This window comes from Silurus meridionalis, chromosome 5, assembly GCF_014805685.1.
Source record: "Silurus meridionalis isolate SWU-2019-XX chromosome 5, ASM1480568v1, whole genome shotgun sequence".
NCBI lineage: Eukaryota > Metazoa > Chordata > Actinopteri > Siluriformes > Siluridae > Silurus > Silurus meridionalis.
The window spans coordinates 22,588,699-22,608,662 of NC_060888.1; the positions used below are offsets into that span (position 1 = coordinate 22,588,699).

The 19,964-nt window shown below is 36.8% G+C and overlaps 3 protein-coding genes across 3 annotated transcripts; all 3 read right to left on the bottom strand.

Moving 5' to 3' along the window:
• Positions 1 to 1,773: 1,773 nt before the first annotated feature.
• bpgm (2,3-bisphosphoglycerate mutase) lies at positions 1,774 to 8,324 on the bottom strand. The gene is made up of 4 exons (XM_046850405.1): positions 8,223 to 8,324; positions 8,028 to 8,105; positions 3,101 to 3,723; positions 1,774 to 2,552 (listed from the first exon to the last, which is right to left on the bottom strand). Exons 3-4 carry the CDS (start codon positions 3,699 to 3,701, stop codon positions 2,374 to 2,376), a joined length of 780 nt encoding a protein of 259 aa, XP_046706361.1. The 5' UTR covers positions 3,702 to 3,723; positions 8,028 to 8,105; positions 8,223 to 8,324; the 3' UTR covers positions 1,774 to 2,373.
• Positions 8,325 to 8,827: 503 nt separating this feature from the next.
• Positions 8,828 to 13,446, bottom strand: tnni4b.3 (troponin I4b, tandem duplicate 3). The gene is made up of 8 exons (XM_046848680.1): positions 13,358 to 13,446; positions 12,101 to 12,161; positions 11,928 to 11,931; positions 11,731 to 11,778; positions 9,920 to 10,051; positions 9,725 to 9,814; positions 9,319 to 9,492; positions 8,828 to 9,126 (listed from the first exon to the last, which is right to left on the bottom strand). The coding sequence occupies exons 2-8, from the start codon at positions 12,112 to 12,114 to the stop codon at positions 9,046 to 9,048; spliced, it is 543 nt and encodes a 180-aa protein (XP_046704636.1). The 5' UTR covers positions 12,115 to 12,161; positions 13,358 to 13,446; the 3' UTR covers positions 8,828 to 9,045.
• A 319-nt stretch (positions 13,447 to 13,765) lies between these two features.
• LOC124386151 (troponin I, slow skeletal muscle-like) lies at positions 13,766 to 17,992 on the bottom strand. Its single transcript, XM_046849801.1, has 9 exons — positions 17,898 to 17,992; positions 17,361 to 17,386; positions 17,250 to 17,253; positions 15,937 to 15,978; positions 15,734 to 15,865; positions 15,564 to 15,653; positions 15,126 to 15,299; positions 14,267 to 14,356; positions 13,766 to 14,093 (listed from the first exon to the last, which is right to left on the bottom strand). The coding sequence occupies exons 2-8, from the start codon at positions 17,369 to 17,371 to the stop codon at positions 14,270 to 14,272; spliced, it is 540 nt and encodes a 179-aa protein (XP_046705757.1). The 5' UTR covers positions 17,372 to 17,386; positions 17,898 to 17,992; the 3' UTR covers positions 13,766 to 14,093; positions 14,267 to 14,269.
• Positions 17,993 to 19,964: the final 1,972 nt, after the last annotated feature.

Genomic DNA, 19,964 nt, shown 5'->3' on the forward strand with positions numbered 1-19,964 from the left:
ACCTCACAGAACATGGTTCACGCACTTGTGAGAATAAACTCGCCTGACATGACAGATTACGGCCATTACAGTACAGTCCAAGAAATACAAAATACCTGATGAACTACTTGCTGTGGTACACATAATGTCTTTTTTTTTCCCATGTTCTGTAAAACATATCAAATTCAAAGTGCATTTTAATGCAGAAATATTTTCATGGTGCATCAGACCAAAGCACCACCTCCTTCTGGTATTCGAATGTAGATAAACAGAGTACAAAACACTTTAAATACACATTTGGAACAACTAGATTTATTGAACATATACATTTTCATATTTACGCTTCCAAATTATATAATTAAATATTTAAGTATATCTCTTTTCGAACATGTGCTTATTCCTTCTGTAAAAGCCCATAAGATCACACCACAGCTGAGAACAATTCAGATGAGTAATAAAATCGTTACATAGTGCATGCTTATACTTAATTTAATAAAAAAGCCAAGCTTTCGACACATCAGCAGTAGAGTAACACCATGAGTACTGATGACATTTAGAACAAAAAAAAAATGCCCTCAGACCACAATTCACACAGTACTGTAACCTGTGACCAGAAGGTTATAGCAAAACAAAACAAACCACATGATACACAGAGAAAGCATCAAATAACGCCTGTAATGACCTATTTTAGAACAATCATGAGCTGAAACATGGTGCCGAGTGTGTGTCCTGCTTGGCTTTCAGGCATCAGAGAGATACCTCACTTACACTTCAAGTTAAAGGATGCTAAATAAAGCATATAAGAAATATTATATATATATATATATATATATATATATATATATATATATATATATATATATATATATATATATATATATATATATATATATATATATGTATGTGTGTGTGTGTGTGTGTGGTGTGTGTGTGGATCTGCTAGTCTGCTAAAATAAGGTGCAAGAATTCTCAGAACCTAAAACAGAGTGGCTCCTGCTTACACAGTGCAGTGCTTACCTCTCATAACGTAACACAAATGAACACAAGAGATTTTTTCTACAAAGCTATAAACATAGAACTCTTCACTTTATATTTAAAATATATCAGCAGGCTATGTTTCTATCTAAATATTATTCAAATAGTTTAGAATTATTCAGCTGGACTGGATTGTTGATGAATTAACATAATCACAGATTTTTCAGTTCCTCAAAGCTGTTGGCAGACTTGTTGCTAAGCTTTGTCTTGAATAATTCATATTCATATATATATGTTCTTCCCTAAACTGTTGGAAACATGTCTAGCAAGTCCTTGTATATTGTAGCAATAGAATATTTCCCCTCAACAATTTTGGCACAGAGCCTTGACCTCATCATTTTACATTACATTCACCATTATCCAGAGCGATCTACAATTTATATCATTTATACCTCGCATAGGCTTTTGGCAGCGCTGGGACTTGAACTCACAACCATTTAATCAAAAGTTCAACTGAACTACAACTTCCTTACTGAACCCCTCTGATCACCTTGGAGATGAACTGGCACACTGACTGCACCCTGGATCTCACTTACATTTAAGTGAAAGAGCACAAATCCCCATAGGCATGCTCCAAAATCTAGTGAAAAGTCTTTCCAGAACGACTTGATATTAATGCCCATACTTTTGGAATGAGGCATTCAGCAAGTGTATATGGGTGTGTCCACATACTTTTAGTCATATAGTGTATGTAATACATCCTTAAGCCAAATACTATAGCAGAATTCCCTGTTCTGTGTTTTATTCACAGTGTGTATGATTATTAGCTTTGTCTTGGCAAATTAAAGTATGGCAACAGCTCTAAAGAATGGAAAAAAATAAAAAATAAAAACCACCACACACCACTTTTTTTACTTTTTGTAAAAAAAAAAAACCTGCCCTGGCTATTAGTAATGTTGAGGTACATTGTGTATTTAAGTGCATAAGCTATGAACATCATTTCTACACCACTGATTCTGTTAACAGTGACACATGACGCATTCTAAAAGCAAATGATGTTAACATAGGCGGATCCTGGGCTCTCTTTTAATTAAGACAACTGCACAGCTAGTCTTTCGATTCAGACCAGTTAGGCCAGTAATCTCTAAATACACATTCAGGGTTAAGCACAGGCTTATTACTGTAGTTATACAGTAAATATATCCACTACAATTTACTTTTCTCTTAATCTTTTACCACACAAAAAAAACAAAAAAAAAAAATCACATGCCTAAACAAAACCAAAAGAACTAAAACCAGTAACAATACAGACAAAGGTGTACAGTAGAGTGTAACTATTCTCCTGTTCAGTGCATCATTATAAGAACTATAATGCTCTTATAAATAAGAACTTGCTAGAAAGTAATAAAAAAAAGCACCTCATTTTTTTCCTTCATCAACCTTTCCCTGATCCTCCACCTTTTTAATGGCTGCCTGAATTTTTGCCTGATCTCCCAGCAGCTCTCGGGGCTTCACCGGCCGGAGGTTTTCATCCAACTCAAGCAGAACTGGTACTCCAGTGGGCAGGGTGACATTCACAATGTCGGTATCAGAGATACCTGTAAAAAAGTTTATTGGGCAAAGACGACAACAACAACAAAAAAAAAAGGGTATATTTTAATTTCTGTAACACGACCAAAATATTTTTCGTCTTATAATGTAAATATTTACATGTGATTGTACCGATTCTTGAATCCGATTGGTCAGAAGTTGTTGTTTCCATTTCTATTAATGCACTTGTAATAGGTTAACGTTAATTAGGCTAATATGTAAATGGGTTTTTATTAGGGCTGCAACAACCAAAAATAAAACAATAATGCAATTCGTTGTCAACAAAAGCTGTTAGATGGGCTGCTAATGTTACAGGTTAGTGTGATGGCAAGATAACACAGCCGCTTGCGTAATGTTTCAGAGTACATGGTCAACCAGCGGGCAGGAAAAGAAAATACACTGGTCACCGAAGGCGAAACATCAGCACGGTAAGCAAAAACTGTGTATCCTCATCATGTCAATATGTGGCTTTGACCCAGTACAGAGCTACAATAACCTCTCAATTGTCTCTGAACACTTAACTGTGTTCTTAACTGGTTTGTAAGTGATCACTTACCTTCAAGATGCTTAAGCAAGGCTCTGCAGCTGTTCCCATGAGCTGAAATGAGGACGGTTTGGCCACTCTTAATTTCAGGAACGATGACATCATTCCAGTAAGGCAGAAGTCTATCCAGTACCTCCTTCAGGCTCTCCGTTTTGGGCAGCTCATCTTTGGGCACGTCGCACGTAGTGTACCGCCGGTCATTGTAAATCTGTGCATAGTAGGGATGGGACTCATCGATGGGGGGTGGAGTGACATCATAGCCCCGCCTCCACAGTTTTACCTGCTCCTCACCATGGTTCAGCGCCATCTCTGCCCTGTTGAGGCCGATCAGAGCGCCGTAGTGGCGCTCATTAAGCCTCCATGACTTGGTGATGGGGACCCACTCTTGGCCCATGGACTCCAGCACGAGCCATGCTGTCTGAACGGAGCGGCTGAGGATGGAGGTGAAAACGCGACCAAACTCATAGCCATGCTGCTTCAGCATCCGGCCACATTCCTTAGCTTCTAGGACTCCGTTTTCGCTAAGTTTCTGGTCGACCCAGCTGCAGAAGCGGTTCTCTTTGTTCCACGCTCCTTCGCCATGCCGCAGCAGGAAGAGTTTGTGCTTCGACATCAAGAAAATCTGTGGCACAAGCCTGAAGGAGACCCACAGATATGAAGGAGGAGGGTGACTGATAAAAACAGACTAGCAAGTCATCAGTATCCACATCAGATAATTTGCTGCTAACAAATGTATATATAAAAGTGAATTATTTTGGATTTTTGTAGAACCTTAAGCAACAGCACCATCAATGACTACAAGTAATGAGACTGGGGCTGATTTCTTTCTAGCCCAGACTGTAGATTCATGCATTTTATCAGGTGATTCCTCAGACTGAACAGCACCTGAGAAAATGCAGGTGAGCTAGAATCAAGAAGGCAAAACTTTTACTTAAAATCATTCATTTCTTTCCCGAAATTTCTATTGAGGGGAAATAGATAGAAATAGATATACTTATTTAGTATAATTATCAAATTATACTTAAGGATGTAAATTAAGTTAAATATTGTTTGGTCCGAATAAAAGGCTTTTTTGTTTATGGTGTCTGGCTTCTGGAAGAGACCCCAAATATCTTATCACAGATTTGAAAGACTGTTTAAATCACTAATGCAGCATCCAATCAAAGGATGTGAAAATAGTGACATTATTGTACGCCTGCTAACTGGCCCTGGTGTCACCAACCTTAAAGATTGGTTAAAGAAACAGGCTCATTCTCATGTATTTTAGGCTACTTGTGCCTGCACTGTTGATTCTAAAGTCCTCAAGGAGAATTTATTTAACCCTGGCAACATGTGATGGCTGAAATATGATTGGATAGAAACTCTAACATAAACATACTCTACTGGAAGCAGCACAACCGAGAGAAAAGCTATGAAATTGGCAGACGACTATAGGGACTATTATTTTATATTTTTAGAAAAATATATAAAATGCAAGTCAGTGTTTCTTATAGTGTTTAGGCCAGCGTTAAAAGATTATATACACAGTATCTCACAACAGTGAGTACACCCCTCACATTTCAGGAACCATTTTATTATATGTTCCCAAGGGACAATACTATAGAAATGAAACTGGATATATTTTAGAAAACGTGCAGCTCGTATAGCAGTAAAGATGAAGATCTCTAAAAACAACTTAACATACAGCCATTATTGTCTAAATAACTGGCAACAAAATGAGTAGTGAACATGTCAAAACTGTGTCCAAAGTGTATATATTGTTTGTGAGCACCACTGTTATCCAGCACTGCTTTAATCCACCTGGGCATGGAATTCATTTACATTTACATTTGCGGCAGAGGGAAGTACAAAAGTGCTTTGAGTCTCTAGCAATGAATAAATCTACACTGGTACTCCATATTACAAACTTAATATAAATACAACTCTTAAATTCTACAAAGCAAACTTGGAAAGTGCTAATTTAAGTGTTTCAGGAAGAGGTAGGTCTTCAATCGTCACTTGAAGATAGTCAGGGACTCTGCTGTACAGACATCTAGGGGAAGTTCATTCCACCACCTCGGTGCCAGAACAGAGAAGAGCTTTGAAGTATACTTACCTCTCATTCTGAGAGAAGGTGGTACCAGTCGAGCAGTGCTGAAGGATCTCAGACAGCGTGGTGCAGTGCGAGATGTGATAAGGTCACTGAGGTAAGATGGTGCTGGTCCATTTTTGGCCTTGTAGGCAAGCATCAGTGTTTTGAATCTGATACATGCAGCTACTGGAAGCTTGTGAAGGGAGATTGAACACAAGTCGTGCAGCTGCATTGTGGATCATTTGCAGTGGACGAATAGCGTTCAGGGGAAGACCTGCCAGCAGAGAGTTGCAGTAGTCGAGTCTTGAAATGACAAAAGACTGAACAAGCACCTGGGCAGCCTGTGTGGACAGAAATGATCGAATCCTTCGGATGTTGTAGAGAAGAAATCGGCAGGAGCTAGCTACATTAACGACATGACAAGAAGGACAGTTCAGAAGGACAGTCCATAGTTACCCCAAGGTTACGAGCAGTGGCTGAAAGGGAGAGCAGTGTCATGAAGTATTATTTGGAGATCTTGACCTGGAGGTGAAACACCTGGGATGACCAGCAGTTCTGTTCAGCTGGGGTTGAGTTTTAGTTGGTGAGCACTCATCCACGGAGATATGTCTGTCAAGCATGCCGAGATCCGAGCGGAAGCCGTAGTATCTGATGGAGGGAAAGAAAAGATTAGTTGAGTGTCATCTGCATAGCAGTGGTAAGAAAACCCATGTGAGGATATGACTTCACCAATGGAGTGGGTATAAAGCGAGAAAAGGAGGGGACCAAGTACCGAGCCTTGTGGGACACCAGTGGTGAGTCTGCAGGGGGCAGATGTGGATCCCCTCCATGTTACCTGGTATGAGCGACCTTCCAGGTAGGAAGCAAACCATTCCCATGCTGTTCCGCGGATACCGAGGCTCTTGTGGGTTGACAAAAAATTCACCAGAGCTGCATAGGTTGTTGCTGGGATCCTCTTCCACTCCTCCACAATGACATTATTGAGCTGCTGGATGTTAGACACATGGCGCTTTTCCACCTTCCTCTTGACAGATGCTCAATAGGGTTTAGGTCTGGAGACATACTTGGCTACTCCATTACCTTCACCTTCATCAGCAAGGCAGTGGTCATCTTGGCGATGTGTTTAGGGTTGTTATTATGAAAAACTGCAATTCGGCCCAGTTTCTGAAAAGTTGGCATCATGTTCTGCTTCAGAATGTCACAATACATGTTGAAATCCATGTTCCCCTCAATGAACCGCAGCTCCACAGTACCAGCAGCATTTATGCAGCCACAAACCATGATGCTTGATTTTAAACAAGACACAATTGTCATGATACTCATCACCAGGGTGTTGCCACACATGATGGACACCATCTAACCCAAACAAGTTGAGATTAGTCTTATCAGACCACAAGACATGGTTTCAGTAATTTATGCTCTTGGACAGGTTGTCTTCAGCCCTCATGCAAACCGACTTGTTGCAGCGGTGGACAACAAGGACTCAACTTCTTTAATGGACCCTTGTGAGGCCTGTTCAGAGTGGAACCCGTCTTGGAAAACCTCTGTATGACTGTACTGTAACTGAGTTTTAGGGTGTTCATGATCTTCTAATAGCCTCGGCATCTTCGTGGAGAGTAACAATTCTAATTCTCGAGTCTTTGCCATTAATTGCCACGTTGAACATCCAGTGGTCAGTATAAGAGAATTGTTCTCAAAGCACCACATTTGAACTGCTCTAATACAAGATACACACATTTGTATGGTCTTGTCAAGCAAACAAAAACATGAACATGATGAATAAGACATGTTGCTTTGCATGGGTACACGACATACAGCTGTTATCACTTAGGGTGTACTCATTTTTGTTGCCAGTTATTTAGACAATAATAGCTGTATGATGAGTTATTTTCAGAGGGAAGTAAATATGTACTGCTAAACAAGCTACACATTGACTAAAATATATATCCAAGTTTCATTTCTGTAGTATTGTCCCTTGAGAAGATATACTGAAGAAATGTGAGGGGTGAGATTCATTAATCATTACATTCTTTTTTATTTACATTTTACACAGTACTCCGACTAGTTTAGAAGTGGGGTTCTGTGTGTGTGTGTGTGTGTGTGTGTGTGTGTGTGTGTGTGTGTGTAGGTGAAAAAAGAAAAACATTTGATTACAGCGAGACATGTGCAGGGCACAATATATGTAGAGAAATATGAAATATATAAATGTACAATAAGAGATGTGCACATTTGAAAACGGATGATCCACTGCAGCCTCTAACGGGAGCAGAGAAAGAAGACGTGTACATTTTTTTTTTTTTTTTGGCAATCTCTCTCCCTGAGTATCTGTTTAGTGGCAGCAGTGGCAGCAGTGGCAGCAGCAGATCAGGCAATGAACCATAGATTCTGACTGAACCAGAGATACTCAGCTGGCATCATTTTAAACGTAATGGTATTTAACGTAACTTTTAAGTGTAATTGTTGTAAATTTCGTGAAAAGAAAAAGTGTTATTTTACAAAATGTTAATAGAAATGTACACATATTTCAACACAATATAAGTGAGAGCTCTGTGTAAAAAAACAAAAGTTTGTAATGTGATACATCATTATTTTCTTTTTGTATTACTGGGTTCTCAGGATTGGTACATGACTGCTGCTTTATATTTCAGGTGGAATCAGAACTACACAGTCTGAACCTGACCCATGGACCACTGTACTGTGACTGTCAGTAGTCTGGGGTGAAGAGGAAAGGTCAGGGGTTGCTGATTTAAATGTCAAGAGCCAGCTGTAGCCTTCCATCGCCCATACCCATAGCTTTACAATCATTCATTTATAATGAAACCTACAATTTGCTTACAAAGCAGAAGTAAACAAATGAGGAAATATTACCGTTAATGACTCAGTAAAATCAGCTGTACGATGCAGTTCCTGCAGCACGAACTGCAACTCTCACGTCCTACAGCCAAACTGCAAACACACGAGCTTCATCTCTTATCGCATATAAGCGCAAATAAATATTGAAAACAAATTTTATAAAAGGTTGCTGCTGCAGATAAAATGACCATCAAATTGCTCGCCACTCACCAGAACACTCAGGCGATGTGAGTCCGGCCTCCATATACGGCTGATACTGGAAGCTCTGGCAACAAACCCGGGTTCAATCCCAAATGTGCTAGAATGTCTCATGTAGTGCACTAGATAGGGTGCAAACTCCAAATATGAGTTAGGGCGCTAGTATAGACAGTTTAGAGATATTTAAAACCCGCCCTTACTTTATATTTCAGCCAATGAGAATGCTGCGCTCACAAGGACGGGGAGGGCTAGATATTCAAAAGTATGGTGGCCGAAATGTGAAACTCAAGCAATGCAATCTGATGTTTAGCAACAGTGCATGTAGAAATACAGGTTTTTATGCATAAACTTTTGTTTATGTGTACAATTTCTAAATATTAGATTACATTGCTTGGGTTTGTAACAACTGACATCCAAATAAACCAGAAGCTTCTTTATTAAGTAACACTGCATGTAGAAACAAAAGTTTAAAGTTGTGCAAAAAAGTTTGTTGAGAGTTTTTGGTCTGGAGTGCAATTTTCACACTGAAATAAATCTCTGAGGTTTTTTTCTTAAGTATTTAATTTTTTATACCCATCAACTGATCTGTTTTCAAGAAGTTTGAATCAAACGCAAAATTACTTATAGACAAATGCCACTTTATTAGGTTGATATCACATATAAACAACATTTTGCTATAATACCATCATTATTATACAAAAAAATATAATAATCATAAATTATCATACACAAATGCATTCTATATGTGTTTCCACTGACACCTTTTGAGTCACAGTGTTGAATTTTACACTGGGTGCAGTATTCATTTGTACTGGATTTATTTCCATTCATTATATTATGTTCCAGCAAACATCTTCTTTCTGCCTTCCATACCAGACATGGCATCCACATTCTTCCTCCAGTCAGTATCCTCTCTCTGGAGAAAAAAAAAAAAAAAAAAAAGCAAACATTTGAACTACTTTAAAACACAGGACCACACCACATTTTTCTGAATTTAATACTGTAATATTTAAACAGGTATTTCTTGAAGACTCAAGGTTTAGGCCTACTGAACAATCCAACAATTTTCAGTAGACAACGCTATGTGTAAAAAAAGAAGAACCTTTACCTTCTCCTCTTCTTTCTTTACTGTCTTAAGGTTGGCCTTGAAGTCAATGGACTCTTTGTGTCTGGAGCCGAGCAGAGCGCCGAGCATTGCTTCCGCAGACACTCTTACCCTCTTCAGGTTGGGTCTCTTCATTTTGCCCTTGAGCTCGAAGATTTTGTGGCTCAAATCCGCAACCTGAAGCAAAAGTGGAGTGAATGTTGATTACATTAATAGATCAAGCAGCTTAAATAGATTCAAACGGTTAAGAAAATTTGAACTTATAACTGTTTTGTCATTGGGTTTTTGGCAAACTTTGGTCTAATAGACTTTGTAAAATAAATAAATAAATAAATCTTTTTTCAAATGTAGTGCACTTACTAATATACCACCATGTTGTATGTATTAGACTGTAAAGTTAAACCCTCACCTCTTTCTCATTTTTAGCAACTTTAGATGCAACGTTGTAGCGGTCATCATCAACACCATCGATTTTGCGATGCAGTTCTTTACACAAAGTCTGTGAAATGAAATAACACATTACCATACAAACAGAAAACATAATGTGAACATAAATGTGTGCCTGTGAATTCTGTATGATGGATAGATTAGGAATGATTTTCACCTGTAAGTCTTGCAATGATAAACCACTCAGCTGGAGAGGAGGCAATCTTTCACTGAGGATTCTCTCTCTCTCAATTACTTTCTCTTTCTTTTCTTCCTCCAACAAAGTGCTAGCTTTCTTCAGAATTTTGGTCTGCAATAATGAGTACAATATTAATTAGCAGCTGAATATGAACAATCACATATTAGACTGTTGGTCCAAATGAATTAGCTAAAAGGAAAGAAAAACTAACGGAAGTAAGAATGCATGAATAAATGTATGAATAATTGGCAAAATGAATATATTGGCTTTATCGTTTCTCTATTTCTCAATATAGATTATTCCCAATTCAAGAAATGTGATGAAGATTAAATATAGACCTACTATCAGAATTAAAACAATTGTAAGATAGACGCATTAAATCTGCATAAATTACACATGTACAAAAATGCAATTAAAATTAGAGCTGGTGTACAAGTTGGACAGGTTCTCATGAAAAGAAAAATAGATCGCTGAATCCAGTCCAAACCTGAATTCAAATTCTGACCAAACCAAACATTGTGGTCTGTCAAATTCTGTTTGCAAACAGATAATACTAAAATATACATGTAAAATAATATGCTTTTAATGAAGCAGAATTAAAGTCTTGCAGCTTTTGAAACCATTATGGTTCTACAATAATTGTCGCACTTGGGAATAAGGAAATTCACTAACACACAAATAGAGCACAATACAATTGGTCTACATTTACAGTTTTTCCTCAGTTGCTTTGGAACCTTTCTCTGATCAGAAATCAAATTTTGTTAACTACTTTAATAATTTTTAAATCCACATCATTTAGTCACTTGTGCTCATCATTAATACATTTCTTGTTGCTTTGATCAAATTGTGAATGCTTTTGTACATTCATATATTTGATTGTGTACAATTGTCTGCATTGTGTACTATTTACTGAAAGTAAATAAGGTAGATTGATAGATTTGTTCAAAGTAGCACTTGTCAAGGGGTGGAATATATTAGGCAGCAAGTGAAAAGTCAATTGTTGGAAGCAGGAAAAATTAGCAAGTGTAAAGATCTGACAAGGGCCAGATTGAAATGGCTGGATGTCTAAAACTGCAGATCTTGTGGGGTTTTCCCCAGTATTCAGTAGTCAGTACCTACTAAAAGTGGTCTAAAAAAGAACATCCAAGTAACCATGTACATCACTGGTGTATTTGGGGATTGGAAGCTAGCCTGTGTTACCTGATCTCACAGGAGAGCTGATATTGCTGAAAAAGTTCATGCTGCCTATAATAGAAAGTGTCAGAACACACAGTGCATAGCAGCATTGTGTGTATAGGACATGCTGAGCCATGTAAACCACTGACACAATCAACAATGTGCATGTGAGTATCAGAACTGAAACAAACAATGGAAGAAAGTAGTCTGGTAAGATGAGACACAACAGGGCAAGAAGGCAAGCTAGCAGAGACAGTGTGATAATTTGGGCACTGTTCTGCTGTGAAACCTGGCCTCCTGGCATTTGTGTGGAAATGTTTTTTTTTTGGCACGTACCTCCTGCCTAATCAAGTACATGCAAACTAAGTACACTCATGTGCACAACGTTATTCACTAATAGCAGTGTCCTATTTTAGCAGAAAGACACTCCCAGCCACACTGCAAAACCTGTTCAGGAATGGTTCAGGAAGTGTTGATGTGGCCATTAGAACACCTCGCAAAACTAATATCATAATTATATTATTAGCAATAATAGTCATATAAATATAAGGCAATTTTTTAGCATAGCCATGAATGTGTGTTACTGTACATCGGAAACACTGCATAATACCAACCTTTAAATATAAGCGTCGGGATGCCGAGATTTTGGGCTTTGGTTTCTTCTGAATAAAAAGCACAGTATGGAAAACAGATGAATTTGATGCACAAATGCTAAATAAACATAGGCTTGTGTACAGTATGTAACCAAATTAAACTTTTATTTGTTAAAGCCTTCCAGAGTATATATTTTATGCCTGTAATTTGTACTCACCACTCTAAAGCCGGTGACATTAATAGCCATAAAATACAAACAAATAAAAAAATTATACATCAGTATAAATTACATGTAGTATAGTATATATTTTATATAGTATTATAATACATAATAATCCAACTTTACTATTTATATACATTTATCACAAAAAATAATCTGGAAATACTCACCCACTATCAGACATATCAGACTCTTGGTTGTTGTTTTTTGTTTTATTATTATTATTATTTGCTATCAACAGATAAAACAGTTCCTTTTAATAGCATTTATTATTTTTATTTATTTAATTTATAATTTATTTTTACATTCAATAACTCTTTTTATTTCATGATGTTACATTCTGCAATTGTTTTAACCAAGACAACATAAGAGCTGTATGCATGTATCAGTGTTAAATAGGTATAATAGTCAGATTTATAATAGAATACAATATTACAGAGGTGGGAACTAACATAGGTAACTAGGTTATTAGGGCTGTTAAAAAATTTTCTTTTATTTTTTTTTATCAGTAAACATTTGTTTTACTGATGCGCCAAATCTCAGAATCTGCCATGATGCACACAATTAACCATCTGGGGTCGACAAACGCTCTTTTTTGTGGTATTTTTTCCTCATAACGCCGAAAAGCCTTTTTTGATCTTACAGATAAGAACAATACATCATTTGTGTATTTGTATGCACTCATAATAACAACAAAATGCTGTGCTTTTGTAAAATAAAGAAAACAGAGAGGGGACGCTCTCTGCCGTCTGTCGGAATCCCTGAAAACCTGAATCTTAGTGAATACTTGCCTCACAGACATAATAAATATATGAATAGAAAGCTTGAAATGTCCACTTGTAAATAAACCAATTCACATCGAAAAACAAATATTCTCTGATTAGGTAATCCGAATGAAAGATAGAAGAGGTACAGTTTACAAGAATATTTTGTCTTCATGCTCTATGTTGAGTTTTGTTTCACTAATAATAAACATACATTTGCATAAGGCAATAATATCTGTCCATGCCCATGTTGATTGGAGTATTAAAAACTTCAAAAGTATTTATTTAAGGTACATTTAAAACAGATAAGATGTGTGTTTAAGTTGTGATTATTCGTGAGTTAACTCATGTTAATATTTTAATCGATTGAAAGCCCTAATAAAGGTTACTTTTTACTGTCAGAACCCAAACTTTTTACTTTAACTTGAGTAAAAAAGTGTAGTCAGTACTTTAACTTTTACCCGAGTATTTTAAAACATGAGTATCTGCACTTCTACTTAAGTGAAGGATGTGTGTATATTTGCCACCTCTGCAATATTACAGCATTTATAGAGAATTTCTTTATTAACCAGAAAGCAAACTATCATCATAATCCAAACTTTTTAAATCTGCTGCTGTTCAATTTCTATGTATACTTAAACATGAAGATGATTTAAAACTTACCTTCTCTCAGACAGTCGTAAGACTTCAATGTGTACTGACAGAGAAAGGCAGCATATTTATAGAGTCTAAAGCCTTTGTGAGTGGGTCACTAAAATAGCCTCGGTACCTAATGTTCTAGTGCTTTGCCTGTGAACGTCCTGCCCCTGCATGAATAATAAGCTGGACTTAGTTTACTAGCGGAAGGTTGAATCAAGTGTATCAGATAAACTATTCAAAATGTTGTTGATGTTCACACAGAAGTACAGGTATGTTCACTAGATCAAAGAGTAAATGAGAAGTGATAAATGTAAAAGCAAGATATTTTAATTGCAGCATTAATTACCCAACTTAAAAATGAAATTCATTTCAATATCATAAGAAATATTACAATTTCTAACAAGTTTAAACACATATTGTTTTATTTCAACTTTTAGATAGAACAGGGATTGACCCTAACACACTGCTGGATTTATGCCACCATCATTAAAGAACAAGAATATGTTATAGCAATAAGATGCTATAGCAGTTCACACATACACTTATACAAATAATTATGCAGCCATGCTATTCTCTAAAAACTTGCCTTAGCAAATATGATAAAAAAAACATTTATAGCATTTTTACACATCATGATAGAAATCAAAACTTAAACTCGTCAAACTCTAATTTGGATGAAGCCTTTCAACCTTTTTTCTATTATTGTCTTGATGTAGATCTCAGTGTGAAGCTGACTGCAGCTATTGAGCTCATCAGTGATCTGAAATGTGCAGAGGTTACAGTAAAACTGAACAGTAAACATTGCATAACTGTATAGAATTTACAACAAATGTAGTTAAAAGCAACAATTTTTATTGCTGCATTTGTTATTATGATGTATTTCAAAATCTAAAGGCATGCCCATTAGATAATCTGACCTTTAAAAATATTTACCTCCTATTGACCAGCATTGAATAGCTTTTTCCTGCCCTCCATTCCAGACATGGCCTCCACATTCTTACGCCAGTCAGTCACCTCTTCTTTCTGTGTAGGTCACAGTAGTACAGTGAGGAAAAAGCTTTAGCATTTTGTTTTACAATATACTAACAAAAGTTTGTGGACACCTAACAATGAGATTTGTATGTGCTTTTTAAACATCACATTCTATAATTAGCCCCAATTTGCTTTTATAATAAATTATTTAGTAAATAGGACATGTATGGACAGTGCTTATTTTATCTGATCTTAGATCTTGGATTTTTTGTGCTCCATGAAAATGCTTAATGGGTCTCCTCAGTGTCTCTTTTATTATGACAGGTTCCCCAACCTTTTATTTGGAAGTTCCCCACCTAGTGGACTAGGAGTAGTCAGTGCTGGTACTGACTCTCACATCACAGAAATAAATAAAGCAACATAGGGCTAAACACAGGACCTTGGACACATATTTACCAATGCTCCCACCATGCCTTAGCCATGCATTCTCCATGCATTAACCTTCTTTATCCCTGCATTAACCTTGCATTAGCCCTGCATTATTTCCAGTCAAACATTGATGCTGTTTGACACCTTCAGGAAAAGAAGTAAGAAAGATGCTTTTACCAGCACAGTGAAATTCTTTCTATGCATATCTCAGCAATGTTAGGAAGCTGGGGTCAAAGCGGAGGGTCAGCCATGATATTGATTGCCAAGCTGCCACTCTTGAACCCCAACCTTCTGATCAGTAACCCAGAGCCTTAACCTTTGACCTACCACTTCCTCTTTAAGCCTGGAGCTCCTATCAATAAGCAGAAGAGATCATGTGAAATGTTCTTACCTTCTCCTCCTCCTTCCTCACTGTTTTCAGATTGGCTTTGAAGTCAAAGGACTCTTTGTGTCTAGCGCCGAGAAGGACACTGAGCATAGCCTCGGCTGAGATCCTTACTCTCTTCAGAGTAGGCCTTTTCATCTTGCCTCTCATTTCGATGATCTTCCTTGTCATTTCCTCTATCTGTTTTAGGAAACATACCAATTATGAACGGTTACATTATTTCACGAAATTTTAAATTATATAAGCATTATCAAGACAAACTGATGCCTGAAGTCATCAGAGAGCTTCCTGTTGTCGGTGTCTTTACAGAAATGGGTCTACATTCCTGAAGTATGCCAAATTCAGGCCAGTTTTCTCATCAGGCTATGATATTTCCTTTTTCACAAAATTATAAACAGTCTAGAAAACCAATACTGAACTATTCCTATCATTAATTCCTCATACCTCTTTGTCATTTTTGGACACCTTGACTTGAATGTTGTAGCGCTCCTCATCAATTACATCAATCTTGCAATGGAGATCCCTGCAAAGATCCTGAACCAAATTAAAAAACAAACAATAGAGTCAAGAAATCAGCTGTGTTAAAATGAGCTTTAAGATGGATCTATGTCTACCTGCAGTTCCTGGACAGTGAGACCCGAAAGCTTTAGAGGCGGAACCCTCTCGCTCAGTGTGTCCTCCTTCTCTTTCTTCTTCTGTTGCTTCTCTAATATGAGCATTTCCTGGGCTGTGTTTAGCATCTTGATCTAAAAGGAAACCAAATTAGTAAATACTAGCAAGTATAAACTGACTGTGTGCATAATTATTTATTTTTTACCTTCAACCCAAGCCGGCGTCCAGAGGAAATCTTGCTCTTTCTCTGAAGGATTCATAAAATACACATTCAATATGATGTGGTTTGTATGACAAATCCATTTGTGTTTTGTACATGCACATTAACAGAGCATTAGTATTGGTTGTTGCTCCACTGTTTTTTCTTATTATTGATTCCTGGTTTAACCAGAGGTGGATAGATACAAAGTCAAATTTATTTAAATATTTTCAACTAATTGTTTATTATATTTTAATAAGACTTTAAGTGCTACCAAGATGAGGATGGGTTCTCTTGAGTCTGGTTTCTCCCAAGTTATCGTCCTTATGCCATTTCAGAAGGTTTTTCCTTGCCACAGTTGCCACCGACTTGCTCATTAGGGACCACCTTACACTTATAAAGTGCATTCTTATTTATTCTTTATTACCGCATTATCTGTGCAAAGCTGCTTTGAGAAATTGTCCATTGTTAAAAGTGCTGTACAAATAAAAATGAGTTGAATTGAATACATTGTGTAGTATCTTCTTCTTTTTTTTTTTTACTCCACTGCATTTTATAAATACATGATGTAAAGCCACAGGTGTAACATTGCGGTTCTGGTGGAAGTGTGTATAGAGTTAAGGTTTTCTCATTGTGTATCTGTAATAATAGAAATCTCTCACTCTAAAATGTCTGATGTGCAGAAGGATTGAACAATTAACTGTATACATTTTTTTAAACATACTGTAGATTGGTACTTTTGATACTTATGTCCATTAAAATAAACCTGTGCTTTTACTCCAGTATAAATATAAATTACTTTTACTGGAGTTATATTTAGGCAGGGAAATTGTATCTTTACTCAAGTTCAGGGATAGTGTACCAAGTCTAACTTCAATTCTTTTTCATTAATCAATTTCTTCATGGTTTGAAATTGTTAAGAAGTAGTTTTTGTTGTTGTTTCTCTGTCTTAAGGGGGGAAAAATATGATTCTACTTAAAAAATTTTAGGAGTCATTGCATGTTTTTTTTTTTTCCTTAAATCTTACTGTGCTAGGTGTTTAAATAATTACCCTATATTTTCCTGAACAGAGTGAAAGGTATTATTTAAACCTATATTTTCCTGAACAGAGTGAAAGGTATTATTTAAATAGATAATTGTACCTTTATGTACATGCAAGACATATTATACTGTATGTTGGAAATATCAGAAATCAGAAAAAATCTGAAATATTCAAAAGTACAGTGTTCTAAGGTACAAACATCCTTTCATGTTTTTAATATAGATCAAAACTGCAAAGATCTTGATTGGTTCTGAATTTTGAACATGTTGAAACTCACCGGTCTGTTTGAGGAGGAGAAAAAAGAAAGAGGAGAAGGGTTTAGTTAAACGTACAAACAAAAAGGTTTGATAGAGGTGTTCATATTTGCTTTGTTTATAGCATCACTTACCCATCAGCCATTTCTTCTTGTTTGTCCTGCAAGGGAAAAAATATTTAAACGCATTGAATGAATTGTTATGAATGGCTCATTATGTCATTCAGCTGAAACTGAACTAAAGGTGGAGAGGTTGCATTTATTTTTCACACACTTTATTTCACAAAAAAAGCAATATGACTACAAAACAATTCTTAGCAAATGCATAATTATACAAACCCTGGATAAATGATCATAGACTGTATTTTGATATTTAAACACTGACAGGGACATTTCATTAATTTGTCTTCATTGGAACAACCGCTGCACATAGCACTGTAGAGTTTAGGCATAGCTGAAAATCGACATGGATCGCAACCGATTTCAGTGGCATGTGAATGAGTGAAGAATGGCCCGTTGCACTTTCCAGCAGTGTAACACTGAACCAGGTTTTGACATTGAGGTGCCAATAACAGTGCAACACTCTCGAGAATTGCTTAATGCATGCATTGTTTGGCATCAGACACGCTAGATCGAAATGGATCCTCTGATAATGACTAAAACGAGGCTTACCTTCTTTATTTCGGTGAAGAAAAGTCCAGCAAGAGCACTAACTCGCTGAAGATGGATAGAGGAAAATGGTTCAGATATATAGTTTCTAACACCCATGTGAGTGCATCACTAAAATAGACATCAGCCTTGGACATTCTGCTGGTCATTCTGTAGTTAAGTGGCATAATAAAACAACTTTTATTTGACTTGGGGCATGCAGGCTTAGGTGTGGTGGAGTTTGGATGCCCCTGTTGATGGCAAAAGATTAAATTCCATTAGGGTACATTGAAATGGCACGTTGTCTTACACTGAGACAAAGGTTAAGAAGTTTTTTGTATGACATGCTTTCTGCCGATCATTGTTGAGAGTGACAGGATCCTGGTTTGGTCCAAAAGTGACTGAACATCTTAGTTTATAGTTCAGTAATTCAAAGTAAACAATAACTTGCAGAGTAGCTTATTGGAAGATGTACAGGTAGTCGTCGACTTACGACCACGATTGGGACCGACAGACCGGTCGTAACCCGATTTGGTCGTGAGTAGAGTAGGCTAAATGTACAGTACTGTGAAATGATGCCGGAGGTTGGTACGCCGCGGCTAGCGATTGTGGTCGTAATAGGTCGTATGTCGACGACTACCTGTATATAGTCTAAAATAATTAAGAGTATGAGTCTAGATTTGATGCATTCGAAGCTATGGCAGGAGTCATACTGAGATTACATTCAATATTTATCAGGTCAATTAGGCTAATTATTCAGAATTGAATATATGTGACCATTTCTAAGCTCATGCACAAGCAGCTCATTGGGGATCTCAGCACAGTAAATCACCAGTTTTATTTTGACTTTTGGAAGCAGGTGGATGCATTTTGTTATTGTAATGTGAACTCTCTATGTGGACCTTGTCCAGGACAGAGGTGTCAAGAATTATCGCTGGCCCCTTTGCCGCTGGCTTATTTTTAGTCCTAATGTCTGCTGATAACATTTGAACAAATGCAACAAGTCCCCTGACTTAAAATGGCTTTGTGTTGTTATCTCGTCAAACTGGCAAACTGGGAGCAGGTCCTAGCAGAGGTTCTGCCCTAAGGACACTGGTTTCAATGTCTAATAATACAATGTTCGTATGCTGCACTAGTCTGAATCTGACCATGTGAGTCTAAAGAAGTTTGGGGTATCAAATAATTCTGGTATAAGGTTTCAAACACTGAGATAGACACAGTATGTTTGAATCAGTTATGAAACTAAATATACTTTTGTTCATGTGAATCATTTATCATTTATCACAATTTTTTATTTATTTTAACCTGACTGCATTAATTCTGTCCTCTTGAACTACACCAGGATGTCATCAAAGTTTCATGAAAAAAGAAAATGTTTCAGATTAAAAATATTTTACTACAATACATGATTGATGAGGTCACTTAAGGCTGAATTCCACTCTGAAACACATTACATATAGTACATTCTGAATATATTCAGGCCCCATCTAATTTATAATGTCTCAGCATTCTGATAAATGCTTTAAAGCATTTTAATATATCATTGTACACTCTATATCCCATAATCACACAGCAAAAACATGATTTTCTCATGACTTTCTATACATTTAAAATGCTTGAATTTAAAATAACTGATGTAGCTCAGGTAAATCTTATTTCTCTGCATAATCTTGAAGTTGTTTCAGCACTTTGATTGGTGTCCAGTTGAAGCATATTCCATTGACTGATTACGTTTTGGAAAGACACATCTTTTTATATAAGGTCTACCAGATAAAAAATGCATATCAGAGCAAAAACTAAGAAACGAGAACAAATGAACTGGCTACAGAGCTAGGATAGGATAGTGTCTATACACAGATCTGGGGGAGATTACAAAAAAAAAATTGATGATTCTCAAAAGAACAGTCACTGCTAAGATTTGTTTTTTAATAGAAGAGGTTTGGAACAACAAGGACTCTTCCTAGAGATGAGCAATCAGAGACAAGTGCCTTTTTAAAAAGTGACTAAGGACTCAAATGTCATTCTCCAGAGATCATGTAAGGACATGAGAGAAACTTGTAGGCCAACCATCACTGCAACACTCCACCGATC